Below are 21,067 nucleotides of genomic sequence, written 5' to 3'. Positions count from 1 at the left end.
GGCAATTCCTCATGTCACATCCAGTTGTTTTCCACATCCTCTTCAGCTTTGAGAGTCTGCTATCAATACGGTTGAAGCCACCTGATGATAATGCTGGAACAGATGTATGGATAGCGATAGGGTGCGCAGTCTCACGTCAAACTGCAGGGCCCATGAAGGGACTGCTGACACAAACCAGCACATTCAGCTTTCGTTTCCTGCACAGGATTGGTTCTGCAGTGATTCTTCTTTCCCAATGCAGGAAGTGCTTGCCAAGGCTAAGAAATATTAATTACATGGAAGAGTACAGCACATTGAGTGCACATTGAGTACAGCACACTCCCCATGGGGAGAATGGCAGAGCTTCTTTAGCACTGAAGGAGGTAGAGGAATGGACAACTCTAGAGACAAAGGCACGACATCAGTTTTAGGCCTGTAAGAGAGGTTTTCCCTTATCCTTCTGCATGAAGCTACTCTGAAGAGTCTTCCCCTTATCAAAACCCATTTTTGCATACAGATGCTCTTTGTTGCCCGCTATATGCAATTCCTCATGTCTACATGTCCCTTCCAGGTGGCCCCCGCCAGCCTCAGGGACCTCAGCCTCCACGGACAAATGCACCTCCACAGCAGCGGCTCTCTCCTCAAGGACAGCAGCCCCAGAGCCCCCAGTCCACTTCCCCTCAGCAGCAAAGGTCACCTGGATCTCCACAGCAAGTCCGATCAGCAACTGGGTCCTCTCCAGTCCAGGCTCCCAAGGCAGGCGCGTTCCCTCCGCAGCAGCCTAGACCTCCTGCTCAAGGCCGTGCTCCTAGCCAGCCAAGCCCCACTGAGACATCCAAGCAGCAACCCACCCCTCACCCACATCTGAAGTAGGTGCTCTGTTAAACTGGTAATATCTGCAGATATTAGAATAAGGCTGTCAAAAAGTACCCTGAGCTGGTACAAGGATGCTGGAGAGCAACTCTTCATCAGGGACTGTAGCGATAAGGTGTGATGGGTTTAAACTTAAACAGGAGAAGGTCAGGTTAGATATAAGGAAGAAGCTCTTTACTGTGAGGGTGGTGAGGCACTGGAATGGGTCACCCAAAGAAGTTGCTCCATCCCTGGCAGTGCTCAAGACCAGGCTGGACAGGAACTTGGGCAACCTCGTCTAGTGGAAGGTGTCCCTGCCCATGGCAGGGGGTTGGAACTGGATGATCTTAAGGTCCTTTCCAACCCTTAGGATAGTTATTCTATGTTTCTATGGTACAAAGAACTCCAGATGGTGACTATACGTTTAGGAGCTTTTCTGGAGCAAAGCATACCACAGAATTATTGTGGATCTTTGGTAGCAGCCTTTGATGCTACCTTTCATGGTACATATCTGGCTGGCAGCATGGCAGGAAATATGGGCAAAAAAATGTTTGGTGTTGACAAAAATCTGACAAGTAGATATGAGCAAATTAGTATGATCAGGCCAGAACAGAATATAGGCTAGGAATCAGAAGACAGTTTCTAGGCAGCAGAAGAGTGATGTTCTGGAACAGGCTCTCAGTGATGATGTCTATATTAGCAAGATAAACCAAGAGCAGTGCACTTAAGGATGAAAATATTGGTGCTAAGGATGAAATCGCCACACTATACATATTCCAGGTACCTTAATTAAGGGTCTGGTCTTATGCTGAATGCATATTACTATATTACTGACCAGGAGAAGCCACTCAGTGACAAAGCATGGTAATAGAGAAAATTGGGAGATTTACTTCAAAAGCACAGGCCTGATCTGAACTTAAACACTAGCATATAAACACCCAGCAGGAGCACTGTGGCCAACCAAAAGATGTGCATAACTTAGCTGACAGAGCAGACATGCTGGGTGGGACAGGCAACAGGACATATTGCAGGTGATATGCCTAACAACTTGTCAAACCTCTCACGTTCTCACATCTGAAAGGAGAGGACCATCAATCATGATACGGCTGATAAAGACACAGGTGACCCTCAGTATGAATCCATTCTTCTGTATTAGTAGCAAAATTACTTAAGTGATCCTCACAACAGTTGCACAAAGTGGTAACTGAATACTTTTAGTCAGGTGTTTTCATAAACACTAATGTGGACTCTGATATTGGAGCTACTTGCCCATGTCCCATCCTTTTCCACACACACACCCCCACCACCTCCCCCATTCCTGGATGTCTTAGCATATAGAGATTCTCCTTGGTAACCTCTCCTTTCATCCTTGAATTTGTCTCTGTGATAGAGCACAAAGCATCAGTAACCAGCTTTGAACTAACACCTTCTCTTGAGTCAGAACTCTGTTTTCCATTTCAGCAAATCGCAGTCCCTGACAAACACCTTCAGCATACCTGAATCATCCCAGCGGGGAAACGCCAATGAAGATGAAGCAAAAGCTGAGACCATCCGAAACCTGAGGAAATCATTTGCTAGCCTGTTTTCTGATTAACAGCCCTGCAGCTGATCCGTGCTTCTGCCCGCCCTCTCTCTTCATAACAGCATACCTGATGTCACCCTGCAACACACTCAGTGCTACCCAGCGACTTACAACTAACATCTGGGTAAATGGAATTTGGAAAACTGTATTTGTTTTAATACAAAGAAAATATTCCAATTATAATGGTCTGAAAAGTGGCTGTATAAAAGTGGCAATATTTCACTGGGGGTTTTGTGCATAATCAGAATCACATCTGTTCAAACGACCAAGTCCTAAAGCAAATTTTACTCTTGCTAACCCCTCTGGCATCACCACAGTTGTAACAGTGCAAAGTCGATTTTACTTCGATTTGTAGACAGTCAGTACAATTTGGTAACTCTCAATAACTGAAAAAAATACAGGTTTACTTCAGAAATAGATGTGCAAAGATGGAGTCACGACAAAGTATTCATTGACTGATAAAGTGAGCATGCTTGAGCATGGAGACAGTGACCTGTGAAACTTCATGATGCTGATTTTATAAAAAGTCACTTTTCAGAGCAAAACAACATTTCAAGTTAAATACAGAACCAGGCATCATTAAGCACCAAAGATCACATGAGCAGGTCATCCAGATGGGCTGCTGGTTTGTTCCAGATCATTCTGCTCATAACAGATGAAACATCTCTGTTTCATGCCTTGCATTCATATCCCCTGCACGTGATGGCTGAGTTCTGAGATAAAAATGTCATGTTTTAATCGTGTAGCCCTAGCTCAAAATAACCTGAGAAATGGGCCTTTGACACAAAAAACAACCTTTTCCCCTGCCCCTGGAAACACCGGAATTCACATTCACAGTTCACACAAATTCTGGACAAAACCCAGCTAAACTCCAAGCACCTTGGTGACTTGGTCACATCTGGCTAAGTATGTCCCCCAGGAACATGCTTAATTAATAGCAGAGTTGATGAAGTGCACATACTTGTGTGCTGAGTGTTCCATAATACCAAATGCGCAGAGAGATGGAGTGAAATCCTGTCTCCCTCCCTGAACTCCCATTGACTGACTGGGGAGATTGCAGAAATGAGTGCAAGGTGACAAACCTGCAACAGAACAGGCAAACTATCCTTTCCAAATAAGATAAGCTGGGGTTCATCCAAAGACACCAAGCCATGGGAGGGCATGTTGGGATTGTCCCAAGCAGGTAATGAACAGTATTAGTCCTCCCTGACCACCTCCAAGACTTAATCTTCCAGAGGAGACAGAGATGGATCTTTTGGTGTGCTTTTATAAGAATGAAGCTATGTATGAGCATATAGAATCACAGAATCAACTAGGTTGGAAAAGACCTTTAAGATCATAAAGTCCAACCTTTACCCCAGGACTGTGAAGTACACTAGAACCAGGCAAAAAACCCAGGAAGGACACAAGCATGATTGAAAAAGCCCTCCCTGGGTAAAACAACGTATCTATGGCAATTCCTACCAGCTGAGAACCCACCCCTTGCACTGTGCTCTATCTAGAAAAGACCTAATGCAGGCACAGTCTCCATCCCACCTCCTCAGATTTTCTTCAAGTTTTGTCAAGTGTTTAGTCACAAACCATGCATACATCTTCAAGGCCAGACTTTAGGCTTTGTGCTTCCCTTAGCAACTTCACTTTGATAACACTTCGGAATGCTCCAGGAGTCAGGAATGTCAGTAAGTTAAAAACATTTGAGCCAATGGCACAGATCTTTGCTGTCACTGAAACAGGGAGATCCCCAAAGCAACAAAAGCAACAGCAGCATTTGCCATCTTGGATCTTATGATTCACTGATGGGCATAAAGCCAAATAAGCAATTCCTTCATGCATCGCACCTGTAAGTAACATCTAAATCCAATGCAGTCATCTGGAACTTGTATGACCTACCCCTGAGCAGGCCTTCACACATATAATGGCTTTTGTGACCTGTGACCACTTTCAGGCTAGTAACAGCACAGCTTTTCCAGGTTGGAAGGCTCTCGAGAGACTCATCTGGATCAATGATTTATACCTCAAGTTCAGTATTACAGAACCACCCTATTCCCTGATTGTTTCATTTTTCCCCCAGTTCTGTGTTGTCTTTCCAGGTTTGCTAAGCATCTTACAGTATAGCATCATAAATAGATGCCATTGAGAAAAAAAACAGACCCTGCTGTTTTGCAGTCTCCAGGAGCAATAAAAGAGTGACAAACGGCCTTGAGCAGGCACTGTCCCACTGGCAAAAACAATAGCAGATTAACAGGCTCCACTACATGCAGAAGAGGTAATACAAGCCTGATGGGAGAGGATTTCCTTCTGTAACACTTCCCTCAGCATGATTTATGCCTTTTCCTACTAAACAGTCACCAGAGATAAAGGCAGAAATAAAAGTTTACTGCCAGAATCCTCAACTGCTCTATCCCCTGGATCTTTTTATGTCTCTCTCACCAACACAACCTAGACAAAAAACAAGTAACTAGTGACTAGCATGGCACAGCCCCATAAATCGATCCTAGTTCATCACCAAAACCACAACAGCTGTATCATTTGCTGATGCTGCATTTCAACACAGCAGCAGCATTCTCCAACAGACCACAGTTACAGGATAGCACTGATGACTTTATACACAGCAGTGGCTCAAATCCCTTCATTTGCCTTCAGCTTCTAGCTGCCATTTTTCTAGGGAGAAGCAAACAGAATGGCATCTCCCTCCTCCTAGCTCCACCTTGCAAAAACCAGTGAGAGCAACAGGCACTCTCAGCTTCGGTTGGTTACTCCTATAGATCCTGACAAGCAACTTCAGTTCTAGCCACAGAAAGTGCTCTAATGAAAGCATTGAGTCAATTTCCCAAGTCAAAATGATGAAATTCTATACTGTGTTTTATAAATGTTCCAATAGGACACTTCAATCTACAACTAGATTTTGTGGCTAGCAAGAGATTCACAAATGCATCATCATGTATTTGTGTTAACCCTTTTAAGGCAGGGTTCCTATTCTAAAACCCCTAGAGTCCAACAAAGCAAGAGAGGGAGAAATAAAAAGGGTATATTTTATATGAATGGGGAACTAAAGTGTACCCAAGAGGTATTTCAGGTACTTAAATAGAACAGCTGGAGTTAGGGGCAGTAAGAATGCAACAGGAAAGTCAGTGAATAGAAGCTGCATTTAAATAGCAGGGCAGTCAATGCCCCACAGCATGCCTTGGGATCTCACACAACTGTGAAAATGAAGCATCTGGTTAAGAGCTTCCCTTTTGTCCTGCAGCCTCAATCTTCTTCACCTGGGAGCCAGGAAACAAGAATAATTTCTTTGGATCCAGCCCAAGGAGCCAGATCCACCTGAAAAAAATCAGTTTCTACTTTGCTGTTTAGATACAGCCTGAGAAACATCTTAACTTTCTTGTAATATCTAGGTGTGGTATTTCAAGAGGAATGTCACATATTCCAATGCGACTACAAGTCTTGTATAAAGCCAGGGTTCAGAATAATAGCAGTCCTGCTCATAACTGCAATGTTATTTTCTACATTTACTATTGACAGGCAGGTTTGTAAGACCTTACACCCCACATAAGACCCAGTTATATCATCTAGTTGGTTTAAGGTTCCTGAATAAGATAAAACAATAAACAGAAAAGCCAAGGACTATAGTTTCTTATTTCAAGTGTATCCAGCACTGTTAAGCAACTTTAACAGTGCTGGATACAGGTGAACAGTACAGGTAAGAAACACATTCAGGCATGTCACCTTTTGGGATTTCTCAAACAGTAAAGAGACACACACACCTGACTTCAGAGCTGTTGAGCTAGTTTCCAAGTATTTCCTCTATTTTGTCATCTAATTTTACACTGTTGGTCCCAAGATATTCACTTGATATTCCATACCCTGTTTCAGGAATGAAGGGGACACCTCTTTAGGGAACTTGACAGTTCAGACTAAGTCACATCCCCTTTACCTTTGGCTCACAACAGCCTTACTATAATGTGAAGCAACAATGAAGAACAAGGAGTATCTTCAAGTCACTTAGTGGTGTATCTGTGAAAAGGCTGAGTACACTTCAAAAACTAACATTCAGGTGACAAAATCCAGGATAAACAGAACCCGTGGCATCAGCCTGGCAGAAGCATGATGATGCTGTTTTCATGGCAGGGAGGGCTCAACTACAGAGCAGCATGGGGCACACTCATTGGAATGAAGCAATTCAACCACTGCAGGAAGATGTTAAAAATGAAAGCTAATCTTGCTATTGAAGAGAAACCGGTGTCCCCAGATTCTTAGGTGCATAATTATGGGAGGATTTGCACATGCCACTGCTGTGAAACAGAAAAGGGAAGAAAGAAGCAATACAACTTTTGACAGCAAAATAAGGTATTATATTTTACTTCCACTGGAGTTAACAGCAAAACTTCCTGGCCCTACCGAAGTCAGCTGATTTTATACAAAACAAGATGATGAATCACTAAAATATCACCTGAAAAAGCACGTAAGTATTACCCATTAAATAGCTTGTATTTAACAGGAAGTGCCATTCCATTTTCACTATTGGAATTCCAAAAATATTTTAGAAAACAATATCAGCTGTCACAACAGTCATCAGTACAATTTACATTTACAGGAACACTGAGGTCAATCCATCTTAAAAAAATATGTAAGAAATAAGAAGTTCTAGCAAAGTTTAGTCATTCCAGTCTTCCTTTAACTGAGCTTCAGCATCAGCCTGCAGGTCTGATCAGGCAACTTTAACAGTGGTCTTGTTATTTGCTCATTAGTTAATAAGACAACACTTGAAAGGTGCTCATAAATTTCTACAAAACATTTCTTCCTGGCAAGATACATTCTGATACTCAAGCAATGGAATTAAATGGCATTTACTGCAGTAAAGTCAGAATTGATTCCACTTCTCCTGCTGGGTTCCCATTTCCACTGCAACCAGGTCAACCTATTCAATTCCTTAAGTTAGGCAGGAGAAAAGATTGATTTTTGTACCAGTTTCAGTTCACACACAGTAAATGCAGCCATGTATTACAGCTCCTTATTTGTAAAGTCAAGGAAGAAGACAAAAGTTTTGCTGCTGGTTCTTTGTACAATTGCTCTGCTTCTGTTCAGACTTCTGAGTTGCACTGTAGCATGACTTTACTCAGTTGTTTGTAAAACATATTGATTTGTGTTCTATTATTTCCATTGTAAAGAAAACCCCTTCCCTGTATTCTTTGTGTATTAAGTAACAATACAAAAATTCTTTTTACCTAATAAAACATTAAAGAAAAAAGGAAACATCTTTGAAAATTTCCACAAACCCACATCTACCATAACAGTGGCAGTATCCTGTTCTAAGTGGAACTCTGTACATTTCTTTGTTAATAAAGATTATTAGCCAGGCTGACTTTAAAACAACATCATTTTTCCTGGCAATTTAATAAAACTCTTCAAATAAGACAGACAAGTATAGGGTTTGTATTTAAAGTGCTCTTTATCTGATGCAGCAAATTACTTGGTCAGTATCCTTCTGGTCTCTAAGTAGCACTTCACAGACTATTAAGGGCAAGGGCAGGGGGCAGCAAAACAAACTGTCCTACGTTGTAGCTCTGTGAAACAGAGCTTAGTGCCAGGTGGTACAGTACTACCAGAGCATAAAACAAACCCAGCCTTTGTGGTTGAAACATTACCATGCACACGTTCTTGCTACAATCAGAAAAGACGGCAGATGTTAGTGCCTGCGATTTACAATCTCCTACAGTTAAAAAGCAAGCTCAGGGACTACAAAACTCACTGAAGGAAAATGCAGCAATCATATGAATGCACGGCGAATGTCCATGGGGCGGCCTCGGCTGGGTCTAGGTGGAAACCTGTCACTGGGACCAGCTCGTCCTGGAAGTATGTGGTTAGCTCCTGGCAGAGAACCAATTGGGTCAAAATGTGGTCTGAACGGAGGAAACTGGGCTGGTGCTTCTCCTGGGCCAGGAATGAGTGAGTTAATTGGGTCTCCAACATATGGAAGTGTTGGTCTTTCATCATATTCCCCACCAATGATCATTGGGGGATAGATTGGGTTTGACGGGAATGGGTTGGGAGGAAAGGGATTAGGATAGAATGGGTTGGGATGAAAGGGGATTGGATGTGGTGTAGGGGGCAGAAACATCATGTGCCTCCATCTGAGGGCCTCCTTCTTCTGTTTCAACTTTTTCTTGTATAGCTGCAGACAGAAAACAAAAGCATCTTAAAGCTCTGTAACTGCTTTGCATTACAGCTTCAGCAACAGCATTCAGTTCTGCAGCAGAAAAGCACTCTTCACCAGTCTGAAAACCCAGAACAGCAACGCCCCCACCTGCAAAAGGCCAAACACAGCATCTCTGGAAGACCTATAACTCACAATTTGGACATGCATCATATAATTTGATGCTGTGCTCTACTCTGACCAAACTCAACACATGTACATGGAACACTACAGTTTAAAACTAAAAATTAACTCAAAGTTCTGCCTCCCAAAGCCTTTGCTTTATTCTCAAGTCAGCCCATGGAGACTAATCTCCAAGAGATTATATAAAAAAAGCCACTTACTTCTTTCCAGTCTGTGTCACGAGGCCTTGCAATAGGATCTACAAGGAGAAGTGAAAAATTAAGAAGAGCAATCTATTTTGGCTTTAAGCAGCATTCATGCTACAGATATCCACAGTCTTGTCAGAATTCAAAGAATCAAGAGATTAAAAAATTTTTGGTCAATACATTTTTCATAAAGATAAAAGTATCTTAAAAAATATAAAAGCTCCAGGACCATTCAATAGGTAATCCACTTGCACACCTATTCTACATAAAGCATCACCTCCGAAAGATACTAAGCAGAGAAATCCCACAAACACTGTCCCATCTTTGATTTCTGACAGCACTTCCCCGATCACCTTATTTCTTCAATCTATTGTGAGAAATTATAGCAGAAATATCTCTTTACTTCCTAGTATCTGCAACAGCTGGTACACCAAGGTAGCCAGCAAAACAGATGAAAACAAGTCTGCACCACACAACAGGAAGAACTATGTGGCTCATCAGTAATGGCTCAGCAGATTGTCAACAATTTTCCTGGCACAAAACTTGTGCATCCACCTGAATTACATCTGACCATCTGTACAGTTAGCATCATAAATGACTGCATTTAGTCATAGAGTTTAATAATAAGAAGTGGTTGCCTGAGAAGCATCTTATCAAAATCTGTCAGACATAACCCCTCTGTTCACATGAGAATGTAACTACAAAAACGTGTCTCAGCATTACCTCTGAAATCTCGCAGATACATGAACCTCCACAGAAGCTGGTCATTTGTAGCTGTGTAAAGATCACGGCAAACAGCAGAGAGAGAGAGGAGTGAACGGACATCCAGAAGTCTGAAAATCCGAAGCTTGAGCTCAAGAGGAAGGACCACTAACCCAAACACATCTGGCAAGTTCAGAGCTACAAAGTGGAGAAAACAGAAGCATTACATAAGCAGTGCAGAGTTTATTTCTAAAGGCCCTAAAAGAAAGGACATTATAATGTTTCCCTTAAATCATTTCCCTTTGATGCCTGAGTTACACCAACTTTCTCAAAGTATTGACGTGAATTCTTGTAGAACAGATCTCTCGCAATTCTAAGTGCATTTACAGAGAGCACAAAATAGGGCAGATGGCACTTCACACTGACTGCTATTGGCCACTAAGCCTCAGAAACATTTCACACATCTAACTATGTTTATGGGCTACAGAACAAAGGGACAGCTCACAAAAAAAGAAAAGACCTGCCCAATTTCATGAGCCCACAAAAAACACATTAAATACAGAGCACATACTTCTCATAAAACCTTCCCGCACTGAAGTCTAGAGAGAATTCGACTGAGTAATCTTTAAAGCTGAGAACTTTTATGGCAATACCTATGCAGAGAAAGCCTGGCTTCTTATCATTGCACAAACACCAGCTTGGGTTACTTCCTACCATCTTTTCCAAACCCTCAATGACCAGCTGCTGAGAAGATCATTCCAAATATGATGCAATATAAATCTTTCTGCTTTGCCAAAGAAATGGATCAAAACTACAGAACTACTGCCACAAAGTTATTGTGGTGTGATTTTCTCATTGCTAAGTGTGGAAAACAGCCACTCCACTCCAGTCTCTTAAGTGAGACTAAAGCGATCAAAACTTAAAACCAGGAAAGTACCACTACATTAACATTTTCCAAGACACAAAGATTAATATGATTTCTTTAGAATGTATAAATTACTTTATGCTTACTATTTATATCACTGAACAGCAGTTTCTAACACTCTTCCTTCAAGGCTTCAGATAGACCCCCGTCCTTCCATCCTCAAAAATTAAGTACCATCTCAAACTGTATGTTCTCTCACCTTGTCGGGCAGCCGCCAAAAGAGAGTAAACCAACTGGTCTTTAAAGAGACGGGATAATTTCTGAAGGTCTTTGTAAACACCTGCAACCTTTTCTGTCAAAGAAGAGAGGTGAAAAGCTTAACTTCAGGAGGTTGTAACGCAAAAATGATGTAAGAGAAGAAGAATAATGGTTTTCTTACAAGCAAAACTGTAACCTGCTTGTAATCTTGGTGAGAACAGCTATGCAGTTAGAATGTAACTATCATGCAGTAAGTAATTCACTGACAAAGTAGACGAGTTCCACAGTCAGGTGAGGCTTTCCTTTGGCCTTAAAAAGCACCATTAAAAGAAATAATTCAGTTCTTCAGAAACAAAACAACTCTTAAGCTGTCAGAGCTTCCTTTGTCAGATTTCAAAGCTCACGTGTAACATGTGCCTACATTGTAAATGCCCAAAATATTCATTTTTCTGACAGGAACGGTTTTCCACTCTGTTCTCTGAAGAAACTGGAGCCAGAAGACTCCATCATTATATCAGACACATTTCAGTGCTCAGTTAATTCTTCTAAAGCCTTTCAGCTAGACTTGTACATCAGCAACTGGGGATACCCAGGACACAGCGCAGGACCCCGAGTCAGCCTCAACTGCCATAAAGCCTGCTCACATACTTCAGAGAACAAAAGGCTAGCTGGGTCTGTGCTCAAAAGGACCAACATCTATCTGCCCTTCTCTCCTTCCTTACCTTAGTTCTCCCTCTAATTCTGGCATTCTGGAGAGCGCTATGTGCTCAGCACATGTTTTTCTGACAAAAAGTATGCAACAATTATGGTGCCACAACAAGGGTGTAGATACTATCAGCCGCTGAAGTCCTGAGCTGCCAGGCTTAAAGGGGGTATAATGCAGCACTGCAGCCCCAGAAATTCACATATGTGCCTAGGACCTCGTAAATAATAAGCATGTGGGCCAAAGGATGACTCAAGGCTTTGTGAGGTTCTTTCCTCACACTATTAATCTAAGAAATTTAAATTGTTGTAACAACAAATGTAAATGGATACAATCTGAATTCCTTTTATTACAAAGCTGTAATTAAGCTAAATGGTAACCACATTTTTATTCATTTTTTTGCTGTTCTATACTGATTTTGTTCCTCTGCTGAAATACATTCTCAGCCACTGTGTCACTTCTTTACTTTTCAGTTTACTTTACTACAAGTACCATAGCTCAACCATACCTGGTTCCTGAAAGCAAACAAAGGATGCTGGCAATAGCTGTATTCTCTTAACACCTTTAATCTCTTTGTTGATTTTTAATGTTGCTGCAAATACAAGAAAAAAAAAAAAAAAAAGACATTTCAAAACATAAAACACATTGAGAGATGACGAAGACCACTTCATTAGCGCCTTACTCTTTGGAGGTGTTCAACTTTGCTCCTTACCATATCCCCTCTCAAGGAAAATACCCAACTAATAGCAAGCAGTTAGACAAATAATTTCAGAAAAACAGAATGGAACATAAAATAGCAAGGAATAAACAAAGATCTTCGTGACAGAAAATAAGCACAATTCTACCACATGGGAAGAGATGTAACACAGCTATAAAGCTATACAGAAAGCCATTATTATAAGCCAGTCATTAAAGAAATATTAACTAAAGACTCAACAAACTTACTATATGAACACTATATGCATGGTAGCTATAACACTATCCTAAATCTAACCTTAACCTGACTTGGTTAAAACAATTTGACCAGGATATATACATGTTCTGAGAAAAAAACCATATGTGCTCATACAAATTGGCACAACCAGTCACAAATTTTACAAACAAACAAAGAATTTAATTTAGGATACCTTGAAATTCAAATCAAATCCCAGTTTAATATTGGTTCTGCAAAACATGGAATTTTCCTAATGCTCAATAAAATATGAAAATAGGGAAAAAGACAAAAACACCCCACCAAGCGATATGGAAGTCGCTTCAAAAAATTAGACCACAGTTAAACTGACAGTGTGCTACAGGAAAAATTAAAGCTAAAGAACAAATAAGTCTGAAAGTTGTTTATAAGTCTTGCAAAGAAAGAACATAAGAAAAGACAAAATACTGTAGCTGGAACAAAGCTACTTCTTTTAATATTTGGCAATGTATATAGAAGTTCCTATGAAATGAGACAAGAAACAGATTTCTACAACATTGCAATGAAAAGGACAGCTGAATCCCCTAAGGACTGATCTGTTATGATTAGAGAAACAGTTAACACTGATACAGGAAATGCCATCAGCATTAGGAAGTGCCAGCTCTTGACCTCAGCAACACCAATAATCAAGTTGCAGTTTTAAACAGAGTGCACAAAAGCACATTTAAGTTTTTGCCCACTAAACAGTGGTAATATTCAGTGTGCATCCAGGATAAAAACTCAACTACCTTACCATTAACAGCAACAAGATCTCCCAAAGGCACACAAGTCAAACCAGCAGAACCTTCTTCACAAAGAGGATGTGTGTACTGTAGTTTATAGACACCATTCCCTCTCCATTTTTCTGGCATAGATACTGCCTTGGCTTCTGTCCCCTAAAAATGCAAGGAGATAAAACACTGACCCACTTTAGCCACATACCAAGGCTGAAGGGCTTAAAGAAGAGGATTAAAAGTTAGGAAATACCAGATTTATGCTTGCAATTCAACTCTTAAGTTTAGTCCCAGTGCACATTATGACACAGACTATAATTACAAGATATAAGCACATGTAGTGACAGGACAAGGGGAATGGCTTTAAACTGGAAGAAGGCAGATTTAAATTAGACAGTAGGAAAAAATTCTTCCCTGTGAGGGTGGTGAGACACTGGCACAGGCTGCCCAGAGAAGCTATGGCTGACCTATAACTGGCACTGGTCAAGGCCAGGTTGGACAAGGCTTTGAGCAACCTGGTCTAGCGGAAGGTGTCCCTGCCCTTGGCAGGGGGTTGGAACTGGGTGAGCTTTAAGGTCCCTTCCAATTCATCTATGAATACATACTGCTTTCCCCAAAGTGACAGCAAATCTAAGGTGAAGTTTAGAAATTTTCTGTCCTGTCCCAGTTTCTGACAGGAGAGGTTGTTCTACGAGCACTCACACCCCTTTCTTTTCTGTCATACATTCCAGCATTCTGACAACTTCTGCATGTACATTAATTTGCTGAATACAACTCATGTTGTTGCACCTTTTCTGTGAAGTTTAGATGTCCGACAGGACTTGAAGGACCATAGCTTGAAATTAATTTGAACATCTGAGCAGACTAACAGTTTTTCCTTTCAATGTCAGTATGAAAAGGCTCAGATGGAATCACAGAGAGGGATAACAAAACCACAAGTACAAATAGACTCATTCTTTCCTCTGAAATCTGTAAAGCAATCATTTTTCCTACTGCCAAGCCTACTCATTGACAAGAACATTCTTCCCAGTGGCACATGTATTCCTCAGATAGTTTCAGGCTATGTGGCCACAATTAACTTAGCAGCTTTATTAAATTGGTATTGGCCAATCAGACACCTAAAGTGACCCCCACATGTGCTTAGTTAGCCTCATTGCAAGAAAGGACACAAGAATTTAAACACTGTCCCCAAGACAAAGTCTTTTTTTTGCATATTCAGGCACACATTAGTAAACATAAAATTCAAATCTGAAAACTTAAGGGGAAAAAGGTGAATTCATACATGGTAACAGAGGTACTGCCATAGATGCTCAAATACAACACCTCCGTAGATTAGTGGAACCAAAGCCTAAGTTAACACACACAGCAGGGTTGGAACTAGATGATCTCTAAGGTCCCTTCCAACCTAAACCATTCTTATAATTTTGTGACATACAAAGGCAGAAGCAGATCTTCAGATGCATCTTTTATCATACATTCCCATGGTATTTCACAACTTTCATATACTGACCAAGAAAGTTCCTGTTTGGTTCTGCACCTACCTGAGGTACATAGCCTGTCTCCATCATGAGAAGGTGTAGTAGAACTATCAAGGCATCAGTGGCACTGGTACACTCAGCAGAAAGATAGAGCATCTCTAAGGAGTGTGGTATTTCACCATCAGAAGCTTCACTGCACAGCATGGGTTCGGAGGGATAGGAACCTGTACCTTCTTCCAGGTCAACATCTTCTGGGACTAATCCTGAAGGAAATTCTAGGCTGGATCCTGCCTTCAAGGGAAAGAAAAACATACCTCTGTTCAGAAAATTACATCTATATACATCAACATTACTAGCCTGCTTATTCCAGTCCTCACAGGCACCAAGTCTCCTGTACTGATTTCTCACACATATTGAACAGGTTCATTAAGCTTCCATTTTCCAGTATCCCAGCTGAAGACGAGGATGTACAAATAGCCTATTTTTTGATATTTATAATGCAAGCCCTTCATGAAAGAGTCTGTCATGTTACTGCATATAAGACTTGAAGACAAAATGATAATAATGTAGTAAACCTTGATTAGAATTTTTACAACATGCACAGGAGCAATTTACTCACTACAGTGTCACCATTTATTTAAATTTAGCCAACACGTATGCAAGTAACCAAAATAATAAGTTGGGCTGCTTAGAAACACAACAGGCCTAAATAGCTGGGGGAAAAAAAAAGAAACAAATCACTGCAGTGGTTTTATCGTGGCTTCCTTTCTTGTACCAAAATCAGACCATATTATCACATTAACTGATAAAACTACCCACAGACACAAAAAGAAGTGGTGAATGAAAAATGTAAGTAGATTTAAGCAAAGGGTCATGAAAAAAAGCATCTAAAGGAACTGTAGCTACTTCTACCCCACATCCAGATCCAGTGGCACAAGACACCCTTAAGAGGCTGGTATGGCCATCCACCCATGGAACTTCCTTTCTCATTAACAACAAAGCACACAGCCCCAGTTAAACAGATTTTCAGATTTCCAGACCTCTTCTACAATGACAGTTGCTTTGAAACTTTCTTGCCATCTTCAACTATAACTTTGAAGGAAGATGCCAGAATCTTTCATCTAAATAAATAAGGAACATACATAGGCAAATAACCGGCTATGTATACATAGCCAAACAACTGGCTATGTATCAGACAAGTATAAGGAGCCAATACTCTGAAGATATTCTCTACTGTATAGAACAGCAACTGACACAGATGTAACTTCTTTTTGCCTTGTGTTGACAGGGCAATTCTTATGTACTTACCCTCTCATCACTGTTTTGAACTTCCACCTGAGCTTTCTGGTGGTCAGACTGCTCATTCTGCCCTTCTTTTGGCTTGCTGGCCTGACTTCGGTTGGATGGCTCATGACCATTCTGAAGTGGGCGGGAAGTAGATGAAGGAGGTAGATTGGGTTGTCCATCTGCTTCTTCTAGTAGTAAGCATATCAAATCACCAGAAACAATCCCATACGAAGCTAATGTTTTCTCATTTTCTGTGAGAGCATCTTTTCTGTTCAATGTTATTGAAAACCTGGTATCAGGACTGCAGAATGAAAAGGTAAGGAAACATAAGGACTGCACGTGGGTAACTGCACACAGAGGTAAAGTTAGAAATGCATACTGCATACTACAACAGTATTATGCCATGAGTTTTAAGCCATTAATAATCAAGCATATATTAAAGGAAGAGTGGAGAAAAAAAATACAGTATTTAATCACATTTTTCTCCAAGCACATTTTAAGTAGCTGTAGCCGCTTGGTAGGTATAACTTCACTTACAGCAACTGTTTATAAAACAGTTACGAAGGAAAGCAAACAAGTGCCCTCCAAAATAGAAGGTATCACACCTGGCAAAACAAGCTTTAAATAAACTACTGGCTGAGATTATTTAAAGACAAGAGAGTGCTGCAGACTCGACCACCTTGCTTTCTCATTAAGCAAAACATTCATTTCCAAAGGCCAGAATGCTAGTTACAGTTGAGGGCAATAAGACGCTTCAGAGTAAGCCCAATAAAACCAAACAGAAACAAAACTGGTTAGCACAGAAGCAGCTATCCAGTATCAGCTATGTGGCAAAACAAGCAGTTTTGCCTGTCCACACTGTTGTGCAGCACACTGCCGTGCTACCAGTGTGTTTCACTAGTGCAGCATTAGCACATTGCACCCAATCAAAGGTGAGCTTCTCCCAAAGCAAGTTTCGCTTTCTATCCCTGCAGCGACCAGCCATGACGCAAACCCCACCTCAAGCAGTGGAGACCCGGTCAGCAACCCCGAGAACGGACAAAAACCTCCAGCCGGGCTTGCTTATAACCCTCGCGATGGGCCGCCCGTGACCCGGGCACTTTCTCGGTGCCCCTCGGCGGGACACCGCACACGGGCCCCACCACCAGCACACGCCCTGCAAAGGGCAGCACCACCGCCGCCGCCGCCTCCCCCCGCCCCCGCCCAACGGGTGGCACGGCCCCGCCATGCCAAGCCCCGCGTGCGCGCGGCCACCACCCTCCCCCGCCACTTTTCCCCCTACTCCCTCGATCTGGTTCGCTCCGCACACGTTACCTGTACCCCCAGGCAGGCAGCAGGGTCTGGCGCAGCTGCGCGCGCAGCTCCCCCAGCGTTGGCTCCGCCCCTTCTACCTCCAGTGGCGCCGTTTGCCTCTGCATTCGCACACGAAGCTTCATGATGGCGGCGGCGGCGGCGGCAACAGCAGGTCTCCCGCCTCACGCCCTTAAACCAGGCCCCACCGGAAGGCGGCGGCGGCGGTGGCGGCGGCGGCGGCGCAAGGGCTGCCGGGGCGTGCCGGTGTTTTGGTTGGCGCGGCACCGCCCCCGGTCGGCACCGCCCCTGGGGCGCGTGGCTGCCCGTCAGCGCGCCGCCGGCCGCGCGCACGATCGCTGCCTCGGCAGTGCCGCGCCCTGGACCGCGCGGTGGCCCTGCCCGGCGGCGATCGATGATTGGGCGCTTGGGCTGTGCCGCGCATGCGCCGGGAGGCGGACAGTCTGCCCGCTGTCTTTCTACTTCATTCTCCCTCGTGTGTGTTGTTGCTGTTTTTCGCCTCTGTTACTGAGGTGGTTTTGCTGCTGTGGTTCAGCGGTGGTCTGTTCCCTTTAGCAGTTTATCGCCGCCGTGCCCGGAAGCGGATGGACACTGGCGGGAGTTGTTTCTGAGTGTTGTTTGCCTGCTGCCACAGGGTGTGGAGGGGTTCGGTTGGGCTGCTGTTACCTCTTCGCCCCTCATTCTAAAACATGCTGAGAGGGTGTGCTGCTGGTTGGCCTTAAACTGTTCTCGAAGTTTATGGAAACGTGCTAGGGGAAGGGATGAAGGATGCTGCCCTCAAAAGCGTTTAGTTTTGTAAAGGAATGTGGGGGTTAAGGTGGATGGCTGAATTGGCATCTTGAGGTAATGTTTTAATGCGTGCAGTCAGATAATCTCGCCAAAAATATAAAGTGGCACAAAGTCAAGATTACTGGCTTTGGTTCCCCTTTATCTGGCACGCTTGGGGAAAAAAAGTCCCTCTCCGCATCTTAGATCTCTTGAAAAGTATACTTAACTTCATCTAGAAAGGCACTTTGCAGATGTGTCATGTCAGTCGGGGAGGAGACGTAAAAGGTGTGATTTATTCAAGTTTTTACTTGATGAATTCTACTAAATTTTAGAGAACAGTGAATTTGAATGTAACTTCAGAGCAGTGGTTATTCTCTGTTCATCTTGGTTTACTTTCTAATCATATAATTTACTTCATACAAGGAATAGTACAAGAAATATGAGGTGCAGGAAAACTGGGATACTTTCTAGCAATATAGTACTAAACCAATAGGTAAAGTGAACTTGAAAGACCTGTCTTACAGAGCTACCACCAAGTATAACTGCTCATTGTGACACTATTCACATTGTTTAAACCCACATTTATAAGAACAGCCGTGTGTCCCTTCAGCACTTACAGGGCCAGTCAGAAAAAGGAGACTGAAAAGACAAAATTATGTTCTGGGCTACAGGTGAAATCCCCTTAATGTCACCTGAATATGATCATCCAACACACCTAAATGTGGTTGCTAAACTTCAGTTCACTTTGATAGCACTGATTTGCTGTCAGATAAGTCTCAAACTGAAGGGCAACCATCATCTGGTTTCCACACATCAAATCAATGAAAGGCAAAGACTAGTATTGGTGAAGGTAATGAAAGGCAAAGGGGCTGCTGAGATGGAATAACACTCTTTGAGCAAAGGAAGAGCTGATGCTCATTACAATCAGCTTGGTGTAAGGTACCAGGCCCTCAGCTGTGAGCATTAAACCAAGCGATTTCTCAAGAAGCTTGCTGTGGCATTTCCCACTACCCCTTTTAAGAAGTGCTTATGCAGTCTTCATCAAATGTGGCCACATCCTGGATAAATCTGGAAGAGTAAGTTGCTGTTGCAGAGGGGAATGAGAGTGGAAGGAAGTGGCAAAGGCAGGGATAAAGAGTCTAGAAAGGCAGAGAACACATGAGGAGGCATCAAAAGCATTGTGTATGTCAGAAATTGCTCTCCTCTCTCTTAAAGAGGGTTGAGTCCAGTGAGTTATGCTGCTGCTTCAACATCATGACCATTATTATCCAGTAGCCATGGATGCCTCACTCTGTTTTGTCTTTCAGTGTTGCCCCTGTCCCAGCCACCTTCCAGCATTCTCACTGTCACCAGAGCAGCCTAGTCTGCACTCTTTAGGGAGGGTGGAGAAGGCTTCCTTAGTATGAGAAATGTTCCAGTGTACAGTTGTGATATTTCCAGCTGAAACACTTAGTTCAGGATCTCGCACAAGCTAAAGCAATTGCCTGAAACAAAACAGTTTCTCAGGAGCTAGCTGTAGTAGTTATTATTAGGTAACCAGCTACACCAGTTACAAGTGAGCATTTCTGATGGCATTCTGCCAATTTTCCCTTTGAATTTTATGAGTCATGCATCAGTGTAAGGTTTAGACATATTCCCTGCATAACAGTATTAAATAGGAGAACATGTATGAAACAGTCACGATGACAGGCTAAAGCATTTTCTACTAAGTTTGTCTGTACAAATTTCAAATAAGCTGCTATTATTGCATATTTCCTCACACATCTTTCTTAAAGGGCTGTTATTTGATGAGTAATATTTTTCTCCACCTTTTTCATTTTGTTTCAGTCTGCAGGCAGGAGACTTCCAATGGCCATGTATAAATTTGACCTCAGGCTGAGAAGAGCACTGTGTCAGAATAGTACAGGAAACTTGTGTGCTTACAAGCTTGAAGAAGTGGTTCTATTCAGAAGAATTTTGACTTTCAGTATAGTTCACCCTCATCAGAAATGTTGAATTATTTTTAAGTCTAATTCATTAAAATAATACACAGTATGATGACTAAGGAAAGCTAGCTATAAGTAGTTCAGAATGGTTGTTAAAGACAATTGGTTGAGTTAAAGACTCAAAGTACTTTATTGAGAGTTTTTCTCCCCTACATGGTCAATGTAAAACACAAGCAATAGGATCCGTTCCACCAAAGAAGGAAAACCCTATTGATAGCCCTGATGGTTTCTCTTGAGAAATTTGAAACTTAATATAGTTGGAGTCCTGTTGACCTGCAGTCAACTTCATAGGAAGGTAGAGAACTATAAAAAGTAAAGGTCTCTGCTTCAGTTATATACCTCATGGAATTATTTCCTTTTTTTTTCCTGAAAACTGAGTGTGGACCTTTTCCATTATTTTTCTTTCTGTATTTGCCACTATAAAGAGTGTATTTTATAATACATATAAATAAATACATATGTGTATATGTTTACCTTTAGGGTACTCATATACGAATGATTAGGGTCACACTGGAAGATGTGAGAGGTGGTGGAATGAGAAGAGTGTGAAGGCTGGAGCATCATCAGAAGATCTGTGAAATTCTGAAGTACCATTTTAAGTGTGCCAGTGGGGGAGGAGTTTCAAATCAGTCCCAGTGGTAAGAATCATAGAATAGTTAGGGTTGGAAAGGACCTTAAGATCATCTAAACCTCCTAACTTCTTGCAGCTTGATGGTGGTCAACTTTATTCCTAAAAAGCATTTTATAGCCCATTATGCTAGTGCTCTGTGGCTAACATATTTAGTGGAGCTCTGCTTTACACCATCTCAGATTGGTGGTCTAAAGATGACCCTTAAGTGGTGTCTGAAGTTTGCTAATGTGCCTTTTGACTTCTCTGTTTCTGATGAAAACTTTGAGTGTCATATGGAGCAAAGGGCCTTTCAGGTTGGTTTTTTTTTTCTAGAGTTTGCCAGACTGCTTCAGACCTTTTTACCTACCACCATGTTTTCTTTGATTTACATGTTTCTTTACAGTATTTAATTGCTGAGTTGTGTGCAGAGCAAAAGTCTTTGAAGTGGCATATCAAAGACAGAATTTGATACCTTTGCATTA

At 42.1% G+C, this 21,067-nt stretch overlaps 2 protein-coding genes across 3 annotated transcripts in view; one reads left to right on the top strand and one right to left on the bottom strand.

Annotated features, from left to right (window-relative positions):
• SYN3 (synapsin III) overlaps positions 1–2,425 on the top strand; it is a gene marked incomplete at both ends in the record, with an annotated part of 176,309 nt that extends 173,884 nt beyond the window's left edge. For both annotated transcript variants that reach the window (XM_080612029.1, XM_080612028.1), the window contains 2 exons: positions 551–848; positions 2,293–2,425. In XM_080612029.1, coding sequence (XP_080468155.1) covers positions 551–848; positions 2,293–2,425 — 431 coding nt within the window. The remainder of the gene's footprint in view (positions 1–550; positions 849–2,292) is intronic.
• Positions 2,426–6,647: 4,222 nt separating this feature from the next.
• On the bottom strand, positions 6,648–17,482 carry FBXO7 (F-box protein 7). The gene is made up of 9 exons (XM_080620832.1): positions 17,226–17,482; positions 15,933–16,212; positions 14,688–14,915; positions 13,167–13,308; positions 11,972–12,055; positions 10,762–10,854; positions 9,659–9,835; positions 8,951–8,988; positions 6,648–8,585 (listed from the first exon to the last, which is right to left on the bottom strand). Exons 1-9 carry the CDS (start codon positions 17,345–17,347, stop codon positions 8,181–8,183), a joined length of 1,569 nt encoding a protein of 522 aa, XP_080476958.1. The 5' UTR covers positions 17,348–17,482; the 3' UTR covers positions 6,648–8,180.
• Positions 17,483–21,067: the final 3,585 nt, after the last annotated feature.

Source organism: Psittacula echo (assembly GCF_963264785.1).
Source record: "Psittacula echo genome assembly, chromosome: 1".
In the NCBI taxonomy this organism is placed as follows: domain Eukaryota; kingdom Metazoa; phylum Chordata; class Aves; order Psittaciformes; family Psittacidae; genus Psittacula; species Psittacula echo.
This window is presented reverse-complemented; position numbering and strand designations above follow the sequence as displayed.